At 40.9% G+C, this 25,949-nt stretch overlaps 1 protein-coding gene across 9 annotated transcripts in view; it reads left to right on the top strand.

The window, feature by feature from the left end:
- RABGAP1L (RAB GTPase activating protein 1 like) overlaps positions 1-25,949 on the top strand; it is an 802,606-nt gene that overhangs the window by 607,194 nt on the left and 169,463 nt on the right. The window contains exon 1 of one of the 9 annotated variants that reach the window (XM_040446731.1): positions 22,760-23,457. The exons of the other annotated variants lie outside the window; for them this stretch is intronic. Within the exon in view, the coding sequence (XP_040302665.1) occupies positions 23,290-23,457 (168 nt within the window). The 5' untranslated portion in view covers positions 22,760-23,289. Of the gene's footprint in view, positions 1-22,759; positions 23,458-25,949 lie in introns of those variants that run through there. 9 annotated transcript variants of the gene reach the window in all.

The following is a 25,949-nucleotide window of genomic DNA, read 5'->3' as shown; positions in this document are numbered from 1 at the left end:
AAAGAAAGAAAGAAAGAAAGAAAGAAAGAAAGAAAGAAAGAAAGAAAAGAACAGAACCCAGAGAGGACATAAACAAACAAAATCACGAATGAAAGAGGAGAAATAACCAATACCACAGAATTACAGACAATTGTAACAATACTATGAAAACCTATATGCCAACAAATTGGATAACTTAGAAGAAATGGATAAATTCCTAGAAACCTATAACCTACCAAAACTAGAGCAGGAAGAAATAGAAAATTTGAACAGACCAGTTACCAGCAGTGAAATTGAATCAATAATGATAAAACTTCCAAAAAACAAAAGTTCAGGACCAAACAGATTCACAGGCAAATTCTACCAAATGTTTAAAGAAGAGATAATGCCTATTCTTCTTAAACTATTCCAAAAAATACAAGAGGAAGGAAAACTCCCAAATACATTCTGTGAGGCCAGTATCATCCTTATACCAAAACCAGATTAAGGCACCATACGGGAGCCTGGCTGACTCAGTTGGAAAAGCGTGCAACTCTTGATTATGAGTTCAAGCCCCACACTGGATGTAGAGATTACTAAAAAAAATAAGCTTAAAAAAAAAAGACACCACCAAAAAAGAGAACTACGGGCCAATATCTCTTATGAATATAGATGCAAAAATTCTCAACAAAATATTAGCAAACCAAATCTAGCAATACATTGAAAAAAATACACCATGATCAAGTGGAATTTATTCCCAGGATGCGTGGGCAGTTCAGTGGGCACAAAGCAATCAACATGATACATCCCGTCAGTAAGAGAAAAGATAAAAACCATATGGTCATACGCAATACATGCAGAAAAAGGATTCAACGAAATATAACATCCATTCATGTTAAAAATCCTCTGCAAATAGGACTTTTGGTCTAGAGGAAACATACCTCAACATAATAAAGGTCCTTTATGAAAAACCCGCAGCCAATGGGGTTCATCATACTCAATGATGAAACTGCAAGTTTTCCCCCTAAGGTCAGGAATAAGACAAGGATGTCCACTCTCACCACTTTTATTTGACATGGTTCTGGAGCCTTCACCAGGACAATTAGATATCATAAAGAAATAAAAGGCATCCAGATCATTAAGGAAGAAGTAAAACTCTCACTATTTGCAGGTGACATGATACACTATATAGAAACCCGAAAGGGGCCCCTGGGTGGCTTAGTCAGTTAAGCATCTGACTTTTGGTTTCAGCTCACGTCATGATCTCACAGTTTGTGGTATCGAGCCCTGCCTGAGGCTCCACACTGACAGCATGGAGCCTGCTTGGTATTCTCTCTTTTCCTTCTCTCTCTGCCCTTCCCCCATGAGCTAGCTAGCTAGCTATCTCTCTCTCTCTCTCTCTCTCTCTCTCTCTCTCTCTCAAAAATAAATCAACTTAAAAAAAAAAAAAAAACAAAGAAAGAAAACCTGAAAGACTCCACCAAAAAGACATTTAGATGGCAACAGACACATGAAAAGATGCTCATCAACACTTATCATCAGGGAAATGCAAATAAAAACTACAATGAGACAGGGGTGCCTGACTGGCTCAGTCAGAAGAGAGTGCAACTGTTGATCTCAGGGTTGTGAGTTTGAGCCCCATGTTGGGTGTAGAGATTATTTAAAGAAAAAAAATTTTAAGTAAAAACTATAATGAGATATAACCTTACACCGTCAGAATGGCTAAAATCAACAACAAAAAACAAGTGTCAGCAAGGATGTGGAGAAAAAGAAACCCTCTTGCACTGTTGGTGGGAATGCAAACTGGTGCAGCCATTCTGGAAAACAGTATGGAGCTTCCTCAAAAAGTTAAAAATAGAACTACCCTATAATCCAGTAATCATATTACTGGGTGTTTACCCAAAGAATCCAAAGACACTAATTAAAAGAGATATATGCATCCCTATGTTTATTGCAGCACTATTTACAATAGCCAAGATATAGAGGCAGCCCAAGTATCCATCAATTGAGGAACGGATAAAGAAGAAGTGGTATATATACATAATGGAATATTACTCAGCCATAAAATCTTGCCATTTGCAACAACGTGGATGGAGTTAGAGACTATAATGCTAAGTAAAATAAGTCTGAGAAAAACAAATACTGTGATTTCACTCATTTGTGGAATTTAAGAAAGAAAAACAAGAAAGGGAAGAAAGAGAGAGAGACAAACCAAAAACAGACTCTTAACTCTAGAGAACAAACTGATGGTTACCAGGGGGCAGGTGGGGGGGGGGAGAGATGAAATACAGGATGGGAATTAGAGTACACTTACCGTGATGAAAAATAAGAAAAAAAGAAAAGTACAATGGATTTAAAAAATGAAAGATATTGAATGGGATTAGTGACAGATGAGACATTGCAGATGAAACCATTAGTGAACTTGCAGACATTGCAACCGAAACCATTCAAAATTAAACACAAAGAAAAAAGATTTTAAAAAGAGAAAAGAGTAACAAGTTTTATGATATTTCAAAAGGCCTCCTGGATATGTTATTGGGGTCTTTGAAGAAGAGGCAAGAGGGAAAGGCAATAAAAATACTTAAATAATAGCTGATGTTTTCCCAAATTTGATGAAAACTATAAACCCACAGATCCCAGCAGTTCCGTGAATTCCAAGCAAAAGACATAAAGACAACTTTATGGCAATAAATTTAACAACTTAGATGAAGTGGACCAATCTCTTAAAAACCACAAACTACCAAAGCTCACTCAAGAAGAAAGAGATCATCTGAATAGCCCTATAGCTGTTAAACAGTACTCTTTTCACAATACATTTTATTTTGCAACTTGAAATTTTTCTTAACTAGTAGAAATGGAATGGGTCATAACTTTTAATGGTTGAGTGAGTGGTATGCCTTGTATATTAAGACATAGAAGCTTCTGAGGAAAACAGCATAAGATTGATATAAGATCACATATTTTCACAGTTTACCCCCACCTAGTCATATTTCTCTAGTTAATCAAGAAAAAAAAGGGGCGCCTGGGTGGCACAGTCGGTTAAGCGTCCGACTTCAGCCAGGTCACGATCTCGCGGTCCGTGAGTTCGAGCCCCGCATCAGGCTCTGGGCTGATGGCTCAGAGCCTGGAGCCTGTTTCCGATTCTTTGTCTCCCTCTCTCTGCCCCTCCCCCGTTCATGCTCTGTCTCTCTCTGTCCCAAAAATAAATAAACGTTAAAAAAAAAAAGAAAAAAGAAAAAAAGTACTCTGTGATATGGTACCATTCTGTTTTCCACAGTTATGTGTTCTTCAGGTCCCTTGCTTCTCTACCCGTCCCTGTACCCGTTCCTCTTCCTCCTCAGGTCTTAGCAGTAGATAAGTCTTTGGGCCTTCTGCATTTTTGCATTGCATAAATTCACTGTCCAAAGAAAATAATTCCTACATTTTTTCCTAGCAAGTTCCAATTTTATATCTTCAGCCATCTTATATAAAATCTTCAGTGGCCTTTGGTATTTCTTTTTTACTATCATTATTGATGCGTGGATAAGGCAGCTTATGTACAGTACAACTTCATGGGGTATCATTTACAGAAAGACTGATTGATGTATCTGTGCCTCATGTACTTGATGATGACACTATATTCATTTTTTCATTCTCCCGTCAAAGTCTTGGAGCTAAACTCTAGCACTATATCCTGAAAGCATCTTTATTTTATATATCATGCTCCCTTTTCTCTGTTTATACTGTCTGCCTAGCCCCTATGTTCTGGCTTAAACCCTACCCCCTCTCAAGGATGGTTCCTGACTCCTGCCTGAAATGAACATCTGTTGCAATTGCAAAATGTATCATTCACTTTGTCACTAACATGCTGTGTTTCATTTTATTTTCATACGTGTAGGTCCTGCATTCTCTGATTGGACTTCATTTCTTAAAGACAGTCTAAGGCTTTCTTTTTATCCACCAGAGTGGCAAGTGCATTTCTGCATGTTCAGCAAACATCCCTAATTCCAGGATTGATGCACAGAGTAGCAAAGGGCCAAAGGGTTAACCTCATTCTTTTTCTAGTTGTTGTATTTAAGTAGATTGCACTTCATCTAAAGCAGTATTTAAACTAGTTTTGATTTTTCCCTAATGATCTATGCTTTGTTTTCATGTTTTATGTTGGAGATACACATATTAATCCCTGATTCTTTAGATTCATATTTGTTAATTGTTTATATAGTAAATACAGGTCTGTTCACATTATGCATACCAAAAACTTCTTTTGAGTATAAAGTCCCATGTTCCCAAATTTAAATTTTTTTCTATTTAAATAATCATGCACTGAAAGAAATTTCCCTCAGTTAAAATTACCATTGTTAAATACGGCTTAAGACGCTGTTTCCATTCCTTTTCCCCTATATTTAATAGAGCTTTACTAACTCCTAAAGATTGGAAATGGAGTTGAGATACCCTAGTCTTTTCCTGAAAATTGTCCATTCTGTATTCACGTGGATGATTCTAACTTCATCACGTATCTGTAATCTAGCTACACTGGAAGTAGATTCAAGAGGAACCATGCGCACCTTGGGCTTGTCTGTTCTCTGTCTGGGAATAGCCTTTCAACCTTTCTAAATCTACATATTTTTCAAGGCTAGCTCACATCTGACCTCCGCTCATCACACACCTTCCTGTGTGTTTATGTTACAATCCTAAATAGAGATAACTCTCGGGAATTACTGTTGCATCATAGCTTACATGCAAAAGTTAGTGCTTTTAAGTACCTGCCTTATTTTTACTTAAATGCTGTTTAAAGAATATAAGGGAGACTGCCTGGGTGGCTCAGTCAGTTGAGCATCCGACTTCAGCTCAAGTCATGATCTCGCGGTTTGTGAGTTTGAGCCCTGCATTGGGCTCGTTGCTGTCAGCGTGGAGCCCACATCAGATCCCCTGTCCCCATCTGACTTTCTGCCCCTCCCTCGCTTGCACTCTCTCAAAAATAATAAATAAACATTTAAAAAAAAGAATTTAAGGGAAGCTCTTTGAAACTAATTTGTTCATTTGTTACTGTCCTCTGGGTCAGCTCTGAATCTCTACCTGGGAGGCACTGTCATCATAGGAGAGATTAGACTTTTTGTGGGTGGAGCCTATTAGAGTGGGGGTGTGAGGGGACACCATTGAGAGTTCTTCTTAAATTCTTCACTGAATGACTTCAGTGAACTCATTAAACGTTTACGTTTATTCCTGATATGTGAGATATTCAAATAGAATTACAATACGCATTCAAATCTGGTAATCCTCAGTTTGAAATTAGTGCCATCATTCTCTGTTCATAAATTGAGAGATGAGTGAACATCTCTGCCTCTTTGGTAATTTTCCTCTCTTATTTGAGAAATTACAGGCTTGACTACTTTCACTCTATTTTTCTTTCTCTTTAGTTCTCTTCATCAATTTATTATATGTACCTTACCTTGGATTTCTTTTCTTTCTTTGCCATCACCTGTCTGAGATCTCTCCCTGTTGTGGCAGGAAGTGGGAGAGGCTGATCCCAGCAGGTGTGGGACTGGACATCATCTACCCAAGATGGTGGTACACTGTAAAGGTTGAGAGTTGAGCACATGAACTGAAGGAGGTAACGGAGACAAACATGGGCCATCAAGTGAAGCTGGCCTGGGATGAGTTTTAAGAACCTGAGTACAAAGCCAAGAATAAACAGAACTGCCAAGAAAGCGAATGAAAATAAGTATAAAAAAGGGGCAGCCTGGAGATGGCAGGGGGCAGTTGGGGACAGTGAGGGAGTAGGGAGTAGAGTAGGTGCTGAACTGCTACTAGGCTCTTACATGTTCTGCAAGCCTTGTGTAGTTAAGCCAGCTCCGTTTTAAATGATCAGCCTTGGAAAGGAAGCCACCAATCTATTCTTAATTATTAAATTCTCAATGCCTCCTCTTTACTTACAAAATAATGGAAGGTGGTGTGCTTTCATATGGGACCCATTTTGTTCTTAGTGACATTAAAATAGGCTCTTGGGAAGTTTTTTTTTTAGTTTTTTTATGTTTATTTATTTTTGAGAGAGAGAGAGAGAGAAAGTGCAAGTGGGAAAGGGGCAGAGAGAGGGGGAGGCACAGAATCTGAAGCAGGCTCCAGACTCTGAGCTGTCAGCACAGAGCCTGATGCGGGCTCAAACTCATAACTGCGAGATCACGACCTGAGCCGAAGTTGGACACCCAACCAACTGAGCCACCCAGGCGCGCCAGCTCTTGGAAAGCTTTTATCTTCTTTTTTGTGTAGAATATACTGCAGTATTTCAAAATGCAATGTTAAAAGATAAGTGATTTTAAAACAGAGAATTAATGGGGTGCCTGGGTGGCGCAGTCGGTTAAGCATCCGACTTCAGCCAGGTCACGATCTCGCGGTCCGTGAGTTCGAGCCCCGCGTCAGGCTCTGGGCTGATGGCTCAGAGCCTGGAGCCTGTTTCCCATTCTGTGTCTCCCTCTCTCTCTGCCCCTCCCCCATTCATGCTCTGTCTCTCTCTATCCCAAAAATAAATAAACGTTGAAAAAAAAATTAAAAAAAATAAATAAATAAAACAGAGAATTAAGTCTTATTTTTTGTTTAATGTCAGTTTTCATTCAGCTACCACTTTAATAAAATAAGCAATTTCAGTAAATAAATAAATATAGTGATGTATAGTGAACAAGTTATATACATATATATGTATGTATGTATGTATGTATGTATGTATGTATCAGTAATTGTCATGACTTGGTAGTTATCCTAGGTTTCGGCAATTTTAGGGGAAATAGAAGAAATCAAAGATATTCCTGTTGAACACACCTACAGTTGATACATTCTTTATGTTTATTTATATATTATTTTTGAGAGAAAGAGAAAGAACACAAGAGGGGGAGGCAGAGAGAGGGAGACACAGAATCCAAAGCAGGTTCCAGTCTCTGAGCTGTCAGCACAGAACCTGGTGTGGGGCTCGAACTTACCATGAGATCTTGACCTGAGCCAAAGTCAGACGCTCAACCGAATGAGCCACCCAGGTACCCTGTGTTCTTTTTTTTTTTTTTTTTTGCTAATGTTTATTTATTTATTTTGAGAGAGAAAGAGAGAGAGAGGAAGCATGAGCACAGGTTGGGGGAGGGGCAGAGAGAGAGGGGAGACTGAATCCCACGTAGGCTTCTCCCTGGTAGTTCAGTCTCACAAAGCACAAGATAAGGACCTGAGCCGAAATCCAGAGTCAGATGCTTGATAGACTGAGCCACCCAGGCGCCCCCTAGCAAGCTGATGTATTCTTGTTGGAAAATAATATGTTGTCATTTCAGAGCAAAGACAACAAAACTGACATTAGTATTTAAAGAGCTAAAGGAGTAATGCCTCTTTTTTTTAATGTTGATTTATTGTTGTGAGAGAGAGAGACAGAATGTGAGTGGGGGAGGGGCAGAGAGAGAGGAAGACCCAGAATCTGAAGCAGGCTCCAGGCTCTGAGCTGTCAGCACAGAGCCTGATGTGGGGCTCAAACTCACGAACTGCAAGATCATGACCTTAGCCGAAGTCAGGCATTTAATCAACTGAGCCACCCAGGTGCCCCAAGAGTAGTGCCCCTTTTAGGAACAGGACCGTTTGAGTCCTACAGGAGCTTTGGAGCATCTTTATTCAAGTGTTGACCATACAGTCTATACTACTTCTCCACTATTATGTGCAGACTGTAAGCCTTATAGTGGTAACACCTGCTATTAGGCCCCATTGTCTAACATACAGTGAAATACTGTGTATTAAATGACTTTCAGTTCTTGAAGCTTGGCTACATTTATCAACTTTCATTCATAGCAAAGAAAGAAATAAAAACCATATGTAAACGGGACACCTGGGTGCTTCAGTGACCAACTCTTGATTTTGGCTCAGGTTGTGATCTCCGTTCATGGGTTCAACCCCCCACATAGGGCTACGCACTGACAGCGGGGAGCCTGTTGGGATTCTTCTCTCTTTCCCTTTCTGTCTGCCTCCTCCCCTACTCTTGCATGGGCACACTGTCTCTCAAAATAAATAAACTTAGAAAAATTTTTAAAAACCATATGTAAATATAAACCAAATGGGAATTGAAACTTAATTCTTTGGTTAATTTATCTAGCCTGCCTAATTTCATTTCAAACATCTTACCCATTTACTGATAGCTTATACGGGACACATTATGGAAGTGTTTTCCATCTGTGACCGTGATTTCCATGTCATTTTCTTGAATGTGATTCCAGTCCTCTGTTAGTAAATTCTGATTATCTGCCCTCTTGGGCAAGTAAACTTGCCAATCAGACATTTTCTTAAAGTTGTATCTTATGTTAACGTGAATTGGGGTGCATGCTGGCATTTTCTAGAAACCTTTGCTTGAGAACCTGAGTGATGTGATTTTGCAGTATTGATTACTTATAGCCAAGTAAGTTATTACTTCTGTCAGCACACGATACTTTGTTTCCATGTGAAATGGAAAATAGTTTTTAATTTAACAATCCCCTCCCTAATGTATTTTACCCACTTCAGTCCAAACTAAAACAATGACTTCTGGGCCTCCATTTGTGTCGATCCTGCGAAATGTTTAGGTCTGTCCATCGACCCACCTCCAGCTAACTAGCCTGTCAGATGATGAGAGCCTCCACACTCCCCAAATCAAATGTATGTGTTTGTTTCTGAAGGAGCTACCAAGTGATAGCACATTGCTAAATAATTTGTTTTTTTATTTAGTTTCTTATGGCCTTTACACTTTTACTGTGGGTTAGCATCTTCCCTCTCTTCTTCTAGAGCCCATAAATACTGCACTCTTTAAATTTTGGCCTTCCTTCTTACTCATTTAGACAGTAAATAAAAGAGATACACACCATCCCCTAGCATAATACATGTCTATTTAAAAAGTAAGCTCATATTTAAATTCTGTTCATAACTCACTTCTTCCTTTGCACATCAGTTATTCATGTAGTCCGTATTTATTTAAATAATCCATGACCGCAGTGACCAGAAGCTGTTGTGTGGTGGAAATGCCAAGATGAGTGTGTTGCAGTTGAGGCAGGGGCTTCACAGACAAGTAGGGAAGATAGACAGGTCTATAAATAATGGCCACAGAACAGCTGTTACTTCATGGTCATGAGCAAATAGGACAGGATACAAAGGTGGAGGAGGGAGGTAACAAAAGGGATGATTTGAAAGAGAAAGTGATGTTTGAGTCATGGAAGATTAGCAAGGGAAGACAAGGAATGATGTTTTAGGCGATGAGAAGAGCATATGTGAGGACCAGAAGTACCACAAAATATAGCATGTTGGGAAGAGGCTCCATGAGAACATTGAGCTTAAGGTGTCAAGGTGACAGTCGTCATTGGAAAGGCGGGAGAGGTCTAGATTGTCTGAAGGATATCTTACGGTTAGGGTTGTGTGTCCTTTGAACCTGTGGACCAGAGGCTACCTTCAAATGGTTACATAGTTAGATCGGCTGTTTGAGGAAGACAGTTTTGGAGACAGTGAGAGGTAAAAGGGAATGTGAAGAGACGGGAATAGATATGGAGAGTAGTTTGGAGACTTTTAGGAGAGTCTGGGGAGAGAGATCATGAAGACTTCTTTTAACCAGGGCTGTCACAGCGAGGGTGGAAAGGGCAGGGGACACTGAGCAACATTCCCCCAGGTGCTGTCAGGGAGACGTGGGGACAGTTGGATGTGCTCGAGGATAAATGCTGTCATTGCTATTCTCTTGTTTTCCTCTCTCTCTTTCTTGCCTTCTGAAAAACTTTCCAGTTACACCCTCTCTTTAATTTTAAGGAAGGGAGCTGCTTAGAAGATGTTTATTGTAGAGAAGGCAGCTTATTAGACCTTACATATTCTCACTTACTGCTCATTGAGTGATAACCAGGGTGTCTCTGGGCAATTGACTAGTAGTATTGCCAGATCAACTTCTGATTAGTTCAACCTAAAGCCTTATGGTTTGAACTACATTAATAATAAGAGTCTCAGAAATCGTGACCAAACCAGTTGATCTTTTAGCCAAACCTAGTGCCTCAAAATCAGCAACTTTGAGGGAGTATTCATATGTCAGGGGGCATTTCTGTGGTGATTTGGTGAAGAATATTACACCTGGCAATTTCCTACCAATGAGTCATAGAAAAGAGGACATGATAAGCCACATGTACTTGGAAAGTTACACAAATATAACGAAGAGCTATTTTCCCTTCATGATGCTTCTCAGATTTAAGCATCGCTCTGTGTCCATGGCAACCACAGCGGTCCAGGGTTTCCTCTTCCCACATTCCGCTCACTGCAAGAGCTTTATGACTTGTCTGCCTTCAGTCTCTTCCTCTCTTAAAATCCTTTGCCCTCTGCTACCAGATTCATCTTTCTAAAGATGTGGCTTCATTGTATTATTCATCTGTCTGCTGTCTAGTATAAGCCCATCCTCTGGCTTTCCATTTTCATCATAATCTGGCCTCAGGTAGACCTATTGGGCACCTTATTACCTGTGCTGTGGACCCCCCTGATGTCCCGATCATGGGTCTTGTTTCTGCTCTGAGTCTATAGTACCACTGACGATAGAGACCACATTATACACTAGTTTCGTATTCCACTGGCACCAAATAAACTCTGGGCTCATGGTGTGTATATAGAGAACTGAATATTTCCTCTTTTACCTTTTACCCCTGGGCTCATTTATCCCTCTGTATTCCCACTCGGTCTCGGGGCTGTTTCTGGTTATTTTGTGTTGTTAATTTCCTTCGCCTTCCTAAAGTAGTTGACAGTCATTAGCATATATTATCCAAAGTTTACAGGACGCTTTGAAAACCAATATTATGCTATCCTTGTTTTTAAATATAGAAACCTCTCTCTTCTTTACCAAAAACCACAATGACTCAGCTACTTGCATATCTAAAATGGTTTCTGCAGTTTTTAGGTGGCAAGACCTTATGGGGGCTATAGATTAATCATAGTTTTTTTGGAAGCATAACGTTTGGTATTAATCATGGCACGACTGCCATGAGCCAGGTAGGCCATTTATACAAAAATGTGTATAGCCATCGGTTCAGGGGGAAAAAAACAACTGACACTCGTGAAAGATATATACTGCAGTGCTTTTAAATTTTTTAATACCACTATGATATTTTTATTCAGTGTCTTTTTTTATGAAATTGAGATAAAATAACTGCCTTGTCATAAGAGCGTATAATAACCGAGAGGAACAAAGACTATAAGCTAAGCTTCCTTACCATCTGCTCCACGGAAGTAACGAAATTCATTCCTCAGCAAACCCACAAGTTGCTGTGTTACAGACTTGTGGGGTCTCTCAGGGAGAGCCGGAACAATAAATATTGAATCTATAAATGTCAAGGGGTCACTTTGCTAAAGAAAAGAGAGATTCAAAAGGCTCTGTAAAATAATAATATTTTAAGTAAAAATGAATGGATGAATGAAAAAAAGAAGCTGAAGCCAGAATCTTATTTTACATTTATGTTTTTTTCTAATAACTTGTCAGTAAAGATTTTTTTAAAGCTCTGCCACCTCTCCCCTGTGAGCCTTCCCCTGACATTTTCTAGTGGGAGAATGAGATAATACATGGAAAAGAAGTAAACAGTTTTTGGGATGCCTGGGTAGCTCAGTTGGTTAAGCATCCAACTCTTGAGTTCAGCACAGGTCATGATCTCAGGGTCATGAGATTGAGCCCCATGTCAGGCTCCGCGCAATGCATGGAGCCTGCTTGAGATTCTATCTCCCCCTCTCCCTCTGCCCCTCCCTTGCTGCTGCTGTGCTCTCTCTCTCTCAAAAAAAAAAAAAAAAAAAAAAAAAAGGTAGGGGCGCCTGGATGGTTCAGTCAGTTAAGCGTCCAACTTCAGCTCACATCATGACCTTGCACTTTGTGAGTTCAAGTTCTGTGCTGACAGCTCAGAGCCTGGAGCCTGCTTCAGATTCTGTGTCTCCCTCTTGCTCTTCCCCTCCCCCATGAGTGCTCTGTCTCTCTCTCAAAAATAAATAAACATTAGGGGAAAAAAAGAAGTAAACAGTTTCAAGTAGCAATGAATGTGATGAAAGAAATAATACAAGAGAATCCAATGTGTTCCTGCTCTCCATTAGGTAAGATGGTAAGAGAGGGCCTCTGTGAGCAAAATAACATTTGAGTTGAATGATGTAGTGGACCCAGTCGTATGAAGATCAGCGCCAACAGCAAGTGCAAAGGCCCTGGGGCAGTATAAGTTTTGTATGTTCAAAACGGAAAGGGGGCCAGTGTGAGTGAAGCATAGCGAGCAGATGAGCAAGAAGTAGAGAGGAAGGAGATGTGGTTAGAGAGCTATGCAAGGGCCAGAGCAGTAGAGTCATACAAACAGTAGCAAAGTATTGGCATTTGGGTTTAAGGGGAAGCCAGTATAAGTTCTAAGCATGGAGAAATTTTACTGATTTATGGTTTTAAGACGTTTGGATTGAGGAGATCTGGTGTGTAGAATGTGACTTGAAAAGAAGCGAGAATAGAAGCATGGAGACTGGGAAGACGTTATTTCAGAAAGTCCAAGCAGGATAGGATGGTAGCTTGGACTAAGGTGATAACGGCGAAGATGGAAAGAGAGGACAAATTCAGATAATTTTGTAGATAGAGCTGACAGGACTTACAGATAAATTGGATTTGGAAGGCTGATGGAAAGTGGGAAACCAAAGGTGTTATAGAAATCAGGCGGACTGATTTTGCAACACATGAACAAATCATTTCTTTTAGCATGGTCTCATTGCAACATATCATAGGAATGGGGTAAAACTGTGGGTAGAAGTGGATGGCACAATGTCTGGCCCACAACAGGCACTTGTGAGGTTTTTATTCTTACCTCCATCTCTGCACATTTTTACTACGAATTTGTATTCTCACATTACTAACTATTTAGATTACCAAATTTCAAGCAAATGACTAGAAAGTCCATCGGTAAGATTCAATCATTCATCAACTCGGTAATTGATGAGCTGTCTGTAGACATAGTCACTCCACTGGGCGTGGGGAACATGTTGGTGAGTGAAGCAAATACACAACCTTTCCTTAAGGAGCTTACTGTCTGGTGGGCTCAATTATTTCCCCAATAATATTATACAACTAGTTATTAAACCACACCTGGCATAATTGAGAAGAATATCATGACATACTCTAAGAACATCTCTTTATGGCTTCCTAGTTTCCCTGGTTTATACCTCATTCATTCCTATATTTCACCAGTGATTGCCAAACCCATCTCTTGGCTCCAGATTCATATTTCCCATGGCCTGTGGAAATCTCCAACAGATGGCCACTTACTTCTTGCTAACTCCATTCATTCTCCACCCTTTCCTGGCTCCAGTGCCCCAGTGCTTTCCCTATCAGTTATTATCTTCACTATCATCCCAGTTTTCCATGCTAGAAATGTCACAGTCATTAATAATGTTAGCAATTTCATAAGATTGCTGTTTTTTAATGTTTATTTAATTTTGAGAGAGAGAGAGACAGAGAAAAAGCAGGGGAGGGACAGGGAGAGAGGGAGACACAGAATCTAAAGCAGGCTCTAGGCTCTGAGCTGTCAGCACACAGCCCAATGCAGGGCTCGAACTCACAAGTGGCAAGATCATGACCTTAGCCAAAGTCAGACACTTAACCAACTGAGCCACCCAGGTGCCCCATTAGATTACTGTTTTAAACCTCATTTCCTCAATGAAAAGTGAGACTCAAGGAGGTGAACTTTTCCTGAAGTCACACAGTTACTGGACATCAAATGTTGGTTTTAAATTCAGGTCTGTTTGACATCTCAGTTTTTGATCTTTCAATAACATTTTGAAGGATTGTTAACATTTTTTTTTTGTTAACATTTTTAAAGGGAAAAAAAAATGATGGAGGAAAAACATTCCAGAAGGGAAGAACATTTTAAAAGGCTCAGAAATATTAAAGCACCAATATCTCTAATCAGAGAAATGCTTATCTATCGTTCTCTTACACAGTAGTCATATTTTATCCATTTTGAAGGCTGAGCCATTCCAACGAACAATTATGGGGTAGCCATTATGCATCAAGTAACTGCTTCTGCTGGTTTTCAGCACAAGAAGGATGGCACCTGATACCTGCCTCTAAGTGCCTTAGCAGAGGAGAGGGACCTAACCATTGATTTCAAGGCAACTCACTAAAGTATAAGCCTGCAGATGGCTGTGAGAGAGACAGCATAGGTGGAAACGTCGGGGGGCAAACGGGGCCATGCGCCCCAACTCCGAGAATGAAGGGTGGTTCCTGCAGGAGGTAATCTCGGAGTTGCATTCTGTCAGATTAAGAAAAGGTAAGTGAATTAGAGGGGAAGCACAGTTCTAGAAGAAAGATAAAGCCAGAACAGAGACCTAGAGACACCGAGTTGCCAGGGGCATGCAGGGAAATTCAAGTGTCTTGAGTATTGCTGATGGTGGAGATCCCAGCCTGTCATACCAAGGGCTGATCTCAAATCAGAAGAAATGGGAGTGGAGAAGAGGGGATAGTTGTAAGAGATGGTGAGGAGGTTGAATCAACTAGACTTGAATGATGGTTTAGAGGTGGGGGAGGGTGTAAAGGAGGACTCTGGGATGACACCCAGGTACCTACTGTATAAATTGGGCAGATAGCAAACACCCTCAGCTGGGATAGGAAATGTAAGACAAGGAGCTGCACTGGGGAAGAAGTAATGACGTTGAACACTACGATTAAGTCACATGTGAGGCTGCATATATCCAGTAAGGAGAGAGACAGGTGGGAGCTCTGGAGAGAGGGCTGATCCTGTAGCTGTATTGTTCAGAATTAGCAGGGAGGGTATGGGTAAGATCACCAGGGTACAGATGCTGCTCTCTGAGCATAAGTTTTTACTGTTTTTTTCTGTCATTTCTTTTAGAACCCCGGACACATTAGTCCCTCAGTATACTCACAGTGACATGACTGTAAATCCTGGTGTTTCCACTGGACTAATTTGATTAGCCTCTGGGATCAAGCCTGTTTAACTCTACTTTCTTCACTGTTTCAAATAACTCAAGTTCTATTTTAAACATTTATAGATCAGGGGTGTAGTTATCCACAAACTATGGTTGCGTTGACTTTCCACTTACTAGCAGCATGATCCTGAGCAAGTCGCTGAACTGTTCTAAGCTCAGGTGCCTCCTACGTGAAATGGTCATAATTGGTTGCTAGGATTAAATGCAGCAATGCATGCTCTAAGGGCTTAGCATAGTTCACAGCCTTTACAGGTATTGTATAAATATAAATAATAACTGTTATTATTTATACTTTTGGTTATTTAAATATCCACAAGAGGGGCGCCTGGGTGGCGCAGTCGGTTAAGCGTCCGACTTCAGCCAGGTCACGATCTCGCGGTCCGTGAGTTCGAGCCCCGCGTCGGGCTCTGGGCTGATGGCTCAGAGCCTGGAGCCTGTTTCCGATTCTGTGTGTCCCTCTCTCTCTGCCCCTCCCCCGTTCATGCTCTGTCTCTCTCTGTCCCAAAAATAAATAAACGTTGAAAAAAAAAAAAAGATTGTTAAATATCCACAAGAGTTTGTGATGTACAAGTTGCTTGGTTAGGCCCTGCTTGGGACAAATACCAGTATGGCACAGGTAAAGGAGCCCACCATGCAGGAAGGACCTCTGTATACCTGTTCACTTGTTGCTATCATCATGTGACAGCCTGTGGCAGTACTGAGTATATACAGGGACTGAACTCTCAAGGGAGGTGAACAGGAAGCAGATCACCTCTAGTGAACGCAGAGGAAAATTCACCTCCATTCGCACCATTTTGCTACCCCTGAAATTGTACTGAAACCATTGGAAGCCATGAGGCAGGGGCCAGGGCCAGGCTGTATAACCTATCACCATCGTTATTTTAGAGCATGGACTTGTCTTCAAAAAAACCTGTATGTCCCCATCTTGGCATACTCATTTCATGGAAACAAATTCACTCGCTAATGCATGGGCTGACCCATATAACTACTCCACTGAAAATATTATTCTCCATAGTGACAGCTATTAAACTACACTTAGCGTTGTATGTAACATGAAGATGCCAGAGATAGCAAATTTAATAGAGCATGGGAAGAAGGCAGAGGCAATGCACAACTTACCAAGATGAATATAGCACCTCGTTATTTTTAACAATCATGACAACGCACACATACTAACACACACATAAAAATAAAAAATAAAATGCTGATCCAGCGGAGGAAATCAAGGCACAGTCTAGATTCTATATATCGTTATTTTAATCTGATCAATTTAACATAAACCCAGCCCTTGCTAACGTTTATTTACGCCTCTGCTTACCTGGAAAATAAATAGGAGCCTTATACAAACTGTCCAGGGAAGGGGATGAATGAACTGAGAGCCAGCATTCCATTTTCAAGCCTACATCACTAACATGGCTTCAAGAAAGCTGCTCTTGAGACACTGTGGCTGATCTGCCAAGGATGCAGCCTCTCTGTTTGATTGAAGAAGAGAGTGCTTCTCGGTTAAAAATTGAGAAAGCAGATGTGCTTTATTATGATAAGTGTGTGTTCAGAAGTGATTATCCTCAAGACAGGCTTTTGGATGCCCCTCTCAACTCAAATCCAAGATTCTTAGATTCTTTCATGCCAGATTGCAGGCAGGATATCAATTCCAGATGAAATAAAATAGTGAAGCACAGTTTTCCTCATAAGATAGTTGTGTTTTTGTTGTTGCTGTTAAGCGGGCTACATTAATTTGAAAGACAACAAAAAGGCACGGTTCCCTACCATGCAACTGGGCTCTGGGACCTTGGCTTACTGGCTCTGCCTCAAGCAAGTTTTATGATTAAACAGGTCACTTAGGGAACATAAGTCTTATCCTTAATAGGATAAACATGTTAGACTTCGATGCTTTCTGGGGTCTAACAACAGCACATTATTTTGTGATTCTGTTATCATGTCTAGAGTATCCTTATCAGTGTGGGTAGTGAAGTACTGAAGGACATTGTCCAAGAAAATCCCATCCAAGAGGTAGGATTGTGAACACTTTAGAAAGATCCAGAAACCAGCTTATAGCAGGGATGGTTATCTTGGAGAAAAGGAAATTAAAACAGTCTTCAAATATTTTAATTAATGTCACATAAGAAAAGTAGACTTCTTCTGTGTTATTGTAGAATATATAACCCCAGTGACTAGAAATTTCACATTTCTGGCTTACCACAAGTAGTCCTTTCTAAACAAATGTCCAGTAATAAAATAGGTAGCAGGCTTTTGAGATGATTGTCAATAAAGGTAAGGAAGTAGAGGCAAAATGACCAACCCTCAACGTCTATAGTCATAGAAGTTCTTGCATTAATAAGGACATTATGTTAAAATTTGAGGACAAGGATATGTAGTAAGGTCATAATGATGCTACCATGATTACTCAGCATGTTATTAAATTGTTGGCGGGAGAAAGTTCTCTCTTCTATGAAACAACAACAACAACAAAAACTCATTGTTTTTATCGATGGTTATAAGATGGTTATGCCTTAAGTCTTACAAGAGATTAGACCATTCTTAAACACTAGGTAAGTCTATAATGTTATATAGGAATCCCTTTTTCCCCTTTGAATTCCTATAAAACTGTTACCTGAACTACCCACCATGGTGTCAGTCAGTTTTGTACTCCAGTTCTTCAGTGTTTGCTCTCCAGCTACAAAATAATGAGACTCCTTTCCCTGTGATATAACTTATGTGCTCAGTCTCCTTACATTTCATTTTAGCTTTTTCTTCAAGTAGCGTGCATAATGCATAAAGTTAGAGGCAGCATCTGGTGTATCTTTCTACCTCCAGGAGCATGTAGGAGAGCATGAGCAGAATCGAGACTTGAATGGCAGAGTGTGCCTTGTGCAGGATTTTACATGTTTACCAGGATACCAGTACTACTTACTCTGTTATCTTTATTTGACCTATTTGTTGGATCTTAGGAACCTGCCAAATTATTGAGGCTTTATCCTTTAAAAACTTGTCCGTCCAACAAAAAAGAAATAACTAGAGAGTTCACTTTTGCCTTTTTATCTTTCCAAGTTGAGAAGAGCATGGGTCCTTTTCTACTAATTACTAATGTGTCAAACTGAAGAGGCAACAGTTCTAATTCTGTTTCTAATGTTAATACATTCAGAGACCTTTTTGTCTTTCTAAACCCTAAGCCAGGTGAACACAATACATTTTACCCCTCTACATGACTTCCTGGAAAGATGAAGAGAATTACTAGTTATCTAGCACCCACCCTGTGCTAGGCACCACGAGAGATTCCTTTCTACACATTAACTTAGTTTTGGAAGCAACTTGGCTACGTACAGGACATGGACATTTTACAGAGACTCAAAGAGTATGAAGTAATTTACCCATGTCATTCGACGAGTAAATGTGACTAAAAGATAATGGAATAAGCAATGTCCTGTTTTACTCTCAGAGATACATTTAATTATCATTACTCTTGGATTATAGGTCCAGGCCAGTCTCACTAGTAGGAGCCCACTTTGTCTGAATCCATTGTGGATAACAAAGATGTGACTAGATCGTAGCACAGTGTTGTTCCTCCTTTCATGGTGTCCACATTGTGCTCTATCTCCATGTTTGAATGCCTCTCTGATTTTAAGCTCTTGCAAATTGGAAAGTATTTCCTTTTTCACCTTTGTAACCCCTAAAGTAACTACTTAGCATGTTTCTTTGCACTCAGTGCTCTTAATTACATTAAGTAATAAATTAAGTCAAATATGGTCTTCATTTTACAGTGGGAGTCTATTTATGTCCTGCACATGTCCAGCAATCACGACACAGTAGAGTAGTTCAGGAAGAGCATTCCGGCACAAGGCTTTAATTAGGACCACCATCCACCTGATCCCAGCACTCCAGACAGTGGGGTTCTCTTCTTTAGACCTTGGCTTTGGGACCATTGCCTGGTCCTGTCTGCTTTTCTTTCACTGCCTCATTGCATGATTCATCCAGGTTTCCCATATTATCTTCAATTTGCTGTTGATCTTCCTGTACATATTAAAAAAAAAATCTTTGTGATGGTTGAAAAAATCTGAGACGTCATGTATTATTAACTGGTTAATTTACAAGAGGGTTTTTTTTTTTCTATCATTCGTTTCATCTTTGGACTACTTTATAACTGAAACATTTATTTCTCAGAAGTGTGCTGTTCTGAGCCTCGTCAGCAATAAATAAATTACTTGGGGAGTTGGGGAGGGAGAAGAGAAAATGCTCACTGAGATGAGTCACTCTTGTAGGACTTCAAAAATGCCTGGAATCCATTCTTCCATTTCACCAAGTTATGTTCTAGAAGAGTTATTTCACCTGATATTGATCAATGGCTTATTCTCAAAGGACAACCTAAAAACAGGACCATGGTTGAAAAATTACGGAAATGTTGAAAGCAAAGGTGATGCTTTGGCAGGGGGGGATGGAGGGAGCGCTGTTTATGTAGGGTGCTTTATTCTCCATAGAGTGATACATGGGAAGATGGCTTGGGCTTGGGCTGATGTCCCCATGTATACAGAACTGAATAAGTGGGTCTCTGAGATGTCTGGTTCACCTTGATGTCGAAAGGACAATGAGAGGCCGAGGAGGGACGTTGCAACCTGGGATGTGTTCATTCCTATGCACGTTCTGGCCTGGCCTGGCCTGGCGTGCAGAGAGATGAGACAGCTCTCAGTGTGGTCATTTCTAGGTAGGTGACGCCTTCTGTACCATATCTTCCCACTGGGAATTTGATATTGTCAGCCTTTGCCCTTCTCACCAGTTTAGCATGTTCTGGGCGCATGGAAACAGAGCCGTGGTTGCTCTGTGCTGTTGCTCTCTTTCCATCTTCATCGTGACTCTTAACTGAGAGTCTGGCCTGTGAAGCCCTAGGACCCGGATCCAGTTTTGCGTGTCAGCAGCTCTGCCCCCGTCCCCCATCGTGCCGGCTCTGCCTCCTCTGTTCAGCATCTTGGTTCGGAGGCTGGTAGGAATAGCCAGCTGGGCCTGCTCCCACTTCTCCCTGTTCTTCCCGAGGCTCCTCTGTGCTTTAATCCCTACGCCTTCTGCAGGGCTCTGGTGTGGCCCCCGTTCCTCAGACTCATCAGGGAAGGTATGCTCTGGACCCACGCGGTCCCCCCATAAGACCCCTGCTGCAGAGCCCAGGGCTGCACCAGCACCTTCACTTCCTCAAGGATAATGTATTTTGGAGGGGGAGGATCATGGAGAGATTAGGAAAACTGAAACACAGGGTAACTCGCTTATAATTCCTCTTACATAACGTTTCTCAAATGTGCCCAAGTATTTGCTTTGGTTTGCTCATTAAAATATCATACTTTAGGGGCGCCTGGGTGGCGCAGTCGGTCAAGTGTCCGACTTCAGCCAGGTCACGATCTCGCGGTCCGTGGGTTCGAGCCCCGCGTCGGGCTCAGGGCTGATGGCTCGGAGCCTGGAGCCTGCTTCCGATTCTGTGTCTCCCTCTCTCTCTGCCCCTCCCCCGTTCATGTTCTGTCTCTCTCTGTCCCAAAAATAAATAAAAAATGTTGAAAAAATTTTTTTCTTAAATAAAATATCATACTTTAGTTATTACATTTAATATTAGCGCATGGAGTTTTAACTCCTTTTGTGAGCATCAGAGCCAGACCATAGTTCTGAAATCTTTGGATTAATTTTGACTTCTTGCCAGAATCCATTTGGGCAAGAAATTCTTTGTTTCTGGTTTATATGAGAAAAAATAAATGCTTCTGCCAGTGTTCTTTGAACCCACGTCAGTTGCATGGAAGCGTTTCCCCTATCTTAAAAAAAAAAAAAAAAAATCAACCCAAAAAAAGTCCTATAAGCAAAGGAGTCACTGAATTGTCCCTTCCTTTGCAAGTAAAAATGTGCCCTTGTTCTTAAACAGGAAGCTTCCATGGCAGTGCTTTTCACACTTCCATAGCAGTGGTACAGTCTTTTCAAACAGAACCTCATGCAGAACTCCAGTATGTAAACAAGATAAAAATGGAACTGTTCCCTGCAGAGGGGTGTGTGTGTGTGTGTGTGTGTGTATGTGTGTGTGTGTGTGTATGTGTGTGTAGGGGTAGGCTGTGAAAGGCCCAGAACCCCTGCCCTCATCCTTACAGCCTCCCCCTTCCAACTGAACCTACCCCACCCTGGGTAGCCCATCAGACATTTATCCGAAACCTTAGGGATCTGAAATTTATTTATTTATATGTCATATTCTAATGGTTTTGATCACTTTCCATTAAAATCTTTAGTTTTTTAAGAAAGCATTTTCAGGGGCGCCTGGGCGGCTCAGTCGGTTAAATGTTCAACTTCGGCTCAGGTCATGATCTCACAGCTTGTGGGTTCGAGTCCTGTGTCAGGCTCTGCTGACAGCTCAGAGCCTGAAGCCTGCTTCAGATTCTGTCTCCCTCTCTCTCTGCCCCTCCCCCATTCGTGTTCTGTCTCTGTCTCTCTCTCTCTCTCTCTCTCTCTCTCTCTCTCTCTCAAATATAAATAAACATTTAAAAATTTTTTAAAAGAAAGCATTTTCAGAAGAAATAAAAAGCTTGACAACAATATATAAGTATCTTTTTTAAGATATTTTGTTCATTAATACTCAAGATGTTTAACAAAAAAAATGTTTTGTTTTTATTGAGTTTTAAAAAAAGGAACTCAACAATATTCTTTAAAGGAGGCAATATTTCCCTTTAAGCCGAATTTGGTAATTAATCTATGTCTTTAACCGAGATCCTAGAGATATGCTGGTAAATATGATTCTCTTTTGTTACTTGCGGAGATCTGTAACTGTTATTTGTCAGAGCAGGAAACTAAGACTCAGAAGGAACCACCTGGGCTCTCTTAGCCCTGTTACCCTGTATCATGCTATAACTTCAGTGGAGAAACTGCTCTGAGATTCAGGGGAGCAGCTACAGAACTACAGCACCAGGATTCTCAATATACATGAGTTCATTGTTAGCTCAAGTTTAGAAACTGCTCCTAAAGGTGATCTTGTCTTTTTGCCTTCATTTGACTGTGACTATTATTCACATCAAGGGAATTAAAATCACACCTACTAAGATTGTAAAATTTAAAACTATGGACAATTCTCAGTTGTTATTAGTAGGGAAGGATTAATTTGACCAGAGAGTAGCAAAATAACATTTTGAGCTATTACCTGAATGTTTATCAAGGTCTGTGGCTTAAAAAAGTTATTACTGCTTGAGAATCCCAACTTTAGTGATTCCTTAGATGTATACTCTCATTATTATGTTGGAGGTCTTTATGTAGTATCATACTGAATGTTTATAAAAATCTTACTTTTAATTGTGGCTTCCCCTGAATGCCGAAATACCTCACATTCTAGCCTTGCAAAAAGTCGGTATTATTGCGTAAACACTGCAACTTGAGGGTGTGTCGTTTCTTGGAAGCCCAGTCTTTGCTCTCGTGCATACTGTAGCATTTTGCCCCAGACCCCTCTTCTGTGGGGATTTCAGTCCTCTAACAAGGGTTGGAAAATCCCACTTTAAATACGCAGCATAAAATCCGACTTGTATGTGTTACCGTTATTAGAAAGCAAGAGTGAATAAAGGTCAGCCTTGTGGCTGGCAGGCGGTCTGGTTTCTCTGTGAGCTTCACATGCTAAGAGAAGCTGGTTCATCTGCCTTTGGCTTTAGGATTCAACAGCAGAAGCTGTCAGACTAACACTGATTGAAGGTGGACTGGGAGGGGGAAGCACATCTGTCCAACGGCTCGCCATTGGCTTCTTATTACAGCATTCTCCCCCGAGACGCACTCTGCATGCTCATTCACCTACCTCCTCCTCTCCCCTCCCCTCCCCTCCCCTCCCTACCCCTTCATTACTGATTCACAGCGAGAGGCGGCAGCGGCGGCGGCGGCTGCGGCGGCAGCGGAGGCAGTGGCGGCAGCAGCGCTGCTTGTCACGAATCGGGGATTGCAATGAGCTCATCCTTTTCTCCTTGCAGCTTCACAACTGCCCTGGCTTCCCGGCCACTGCTGCTGCTGTCTGCTCAGACACACGCGCGCGCGCACACTCACGCACACACACACACACACACACACACACGGCACACGCACACACACGCTAGACCCTTCCGAGCAGCCTGTACATTTTAACACATGTATCTGAACTCTGCTGCATCGCTCTTGGCCATTTTCTTGCATTCGATTGCTTCTGCCGGTTTTTATTTAGAGCCGTGTTTGATTTCGTTTTCCAGTCTACTTTGGGGCTCTGGCACAGTGGATAATTTAGCCAAAATGTTCTTCCTGTGGAGACATTAGCTGACAATTCCCACCAGAGACTGGCTGGTGCTCCTGGGGAGACCTAAGCCTGCCTCCCCTCCCACTGCAGTTCTCAAAATTGTGGATAAGAGATCCAGCTTTCTCATTCTGGATACCTACTTACTGCTCATGGAAGAAGGGGTGCCCTGCCCAGCCCCAGCTGCTAAGCTCACACCTCCTGTCAAAAAGTCCCAGGACATGCACGACGAGAGGAGCAAGCTGGTGAATGAGTATGCATGTCGAGTGCTGGAACTTCTGGGGATGGGGCATCGTCTGTTTGTGCCTCGGCTTCTGGCGGTGAGACTGTTTTTCATTGAACTTCATTTATAGGGAATCTGCCACCCTCTGGGAGAATTCCTGTATCCCTAAAAGAGGCTTGCAGTCTCCTGTTTTCTTCTCCTCTTACGCACTCTACCAAGAAGGAAGTGCTGAGTGGCCACTGTCGTGGGGCTCTAGCTGAGCCTGGTCCATGCCACTCCTTAATTGGCTGGAGGGGATATGGCTCTTTTCTAAGAGCCCAGGGCCACATTAGTGGCATTATCTCTGTGGCAGGGGGAAAAAAAAAACGTTTTCTGGCTGCCTAGACTCCGCAATAAAGCAGAATACCCAAGTGCTTGATTTAGGCATTCTGTTATTTACGTCTCCAAAGGGTTAAATTTCACAACAGACATTATTGCTACTTATCTAGACTACTGTGGTTTGCATTCTAACCTCACCATTTGATTGCCAGTTTGATTTTTATTTTATTTTATTTATCTATTTATTTACCTATCTGGTTTTTTTGTTGTTGTTGTTGTTTTTTTTTTTTTTTTTTTTTTTTTTTTTTTGGATACAGAATTTTACCCCCTAAAAATCCTGGGGTAGAAAATTGAAAATTTCTCTCCTGGAATGTTTGAACTGTGTATCTATGAAGCAGCTTAAAGCTATTGGGTCTGTGCTATGAATCTGGGAAGTCTGGCTTGCCTGTTTTTTTGATTTCCTGAACAAGAGAAAAATCACTCATCCTTCCTCACTTCCTACCAAGGGTTAAAATTAAATACCCACAATCGCTGGTGCAGGGTTTCTTTTTAGTGGTTTGAGAACTATACCTAGCAACTGTTCTATAATATAATTGGTCTACAGTAGTCCTATACCATTATTTGGTAATTGAACAAGAATCATTAAGCTTTGTCTATTTTATACAATGGACTTTAACACCATTCCAGACTGTTCTTTCATTATGGTTCTGTCATATGTGATTCTTTTCAAAAGTACAATGTTCACACTTTTCTCTCACATAAACTCCTCTTCAGTCTAGTTCGTCTCTGTTTATATTATCGTTGCAATTACCAATTCAGTGTTCATGTATGTATTTGCATGCAAATATTTTCTCTCTTGTATAATCATAACAGCATTTTAGGTAGCTGTGTATGTGAGGGATTTTTCACCCCGAAGAAAGTCTGTTAGTCATTGCAAGATGAAGTTAGAAGCAGTGACCAGCATACAATTTGGGGGGGTTGGTATTTTTGAGAAATCGTTTCCTTGCCATTTAAGAGAGAAATAGAAAGAACCCAATACATATGTTTTCATGCCCAAGTGAGGTCATCAGTGCTTACTTAAATTTTGTTTCCCTGAATCACGTTTTTCTTAATAGAAGAGAAAACTGAAGATTTATGATTCCACTGAAAAGGAATTTTTTAAGTGAAATAAAAAGCATTTTATTCAAGAGCTTTGATGCTATTAAGTGCGAAAATGTATTTCAACAAGTACATCCCTTTGAAGAGTCAGTTTTGGTCTAATATATTTTCAGATTCTTAAAGACTCCCTAACTTTGTGATTCCAGGGCTCCACTGTTAACTTTCCAGTAATCTCCTACTGCCTTTCTTTGGCACCTTATACTTTGAGTGCTTTGAAGGAAAACATAAATTTATAACTAAGGCTGTCTCTCATACTTAAATCTGCATTAGGTTCAATTTAAACTGCCTCTAGTTTAAAACAAGTTATCGGCAATTAAATCCACAAAGAATGGGTTCACAAGCTTCAGATGTTGCGGAAGTCACGTGTATCTGTGTGTTGCGACCATACAGAGTCAGCTTGGTTGCCCCATTAGGTATCCAAGGTAGTAGTATATCCCACGGGTTGTTTTGGGCTCTCACATGCCAAAACATAGGTAATGGTGCCATTGACATTACATGTGAAAAGTATTTACTGAGTTGTCCAGAGGGTCATTTGGCAATCTCTGACTTTGTCGTACAATATTGTACATAAAAGATTGTACATAATGATAGAACTGGGGTACTTTCCAGTTTGGGAAAATCACATGCCCTTTAATTAGCAATATGGCTGTGAATTGGGATCAGTTCTCCAATGAGTTACTGCTTAAAGTTTAGTGTGTACCAGGAGGAAGTACAGTTGTTCAGCCTTGTGTTATTGGACTGGCTAATGATGTGGGATCGATGGCTAATCTGCACAGGGTGGTCCTAAGAGGAATCCTGCCACGTGCAGTCCTTTCCATTGCCACTCAAGAGGGCAGGCACTGAAGTTTCAGTTTTTAGCTATGTTTCAGACATGAAGGTGTAGAGGTTAAACACATGCAAATATGTTATTTTACTTTAAAGATCCCAGTAGGTTTTTTTTTTTCCTGTAAGTTAATTGTTGTGATGAACTGATCAAATTAATGAAGATTTACCAAGACAATGCTGTGGATTTAGACTTAGAGCCTATTCATTGTCCCCTGATTCACAGAGGGACCACCAAACTGCCTGAACACCAGACACATTTGAAAACATTTTTTTTCAAGTTTTTATTTA

This window comes from Herpailurus yagouaroundi, unplaced genomic scaffold (assembly GCF_014898765.1).
Source record: "Herpailurus yagouaroundi ecotype Mexico unplaced genomic scaffold, PumYag 195, whole genome shotgun sequence".
Lineage (NCBI taxonomy): Eukaryota > Metazoa > Chordata > Mammalia > Carnivora > Felidae > Herpailurus > Herpailurus yagouaroundi.
The sequence above is the reverse complement of the archived record's forward strand: the minus strand, read 5'-3'. Positions and strand labels throughout refer to the sequence as shown.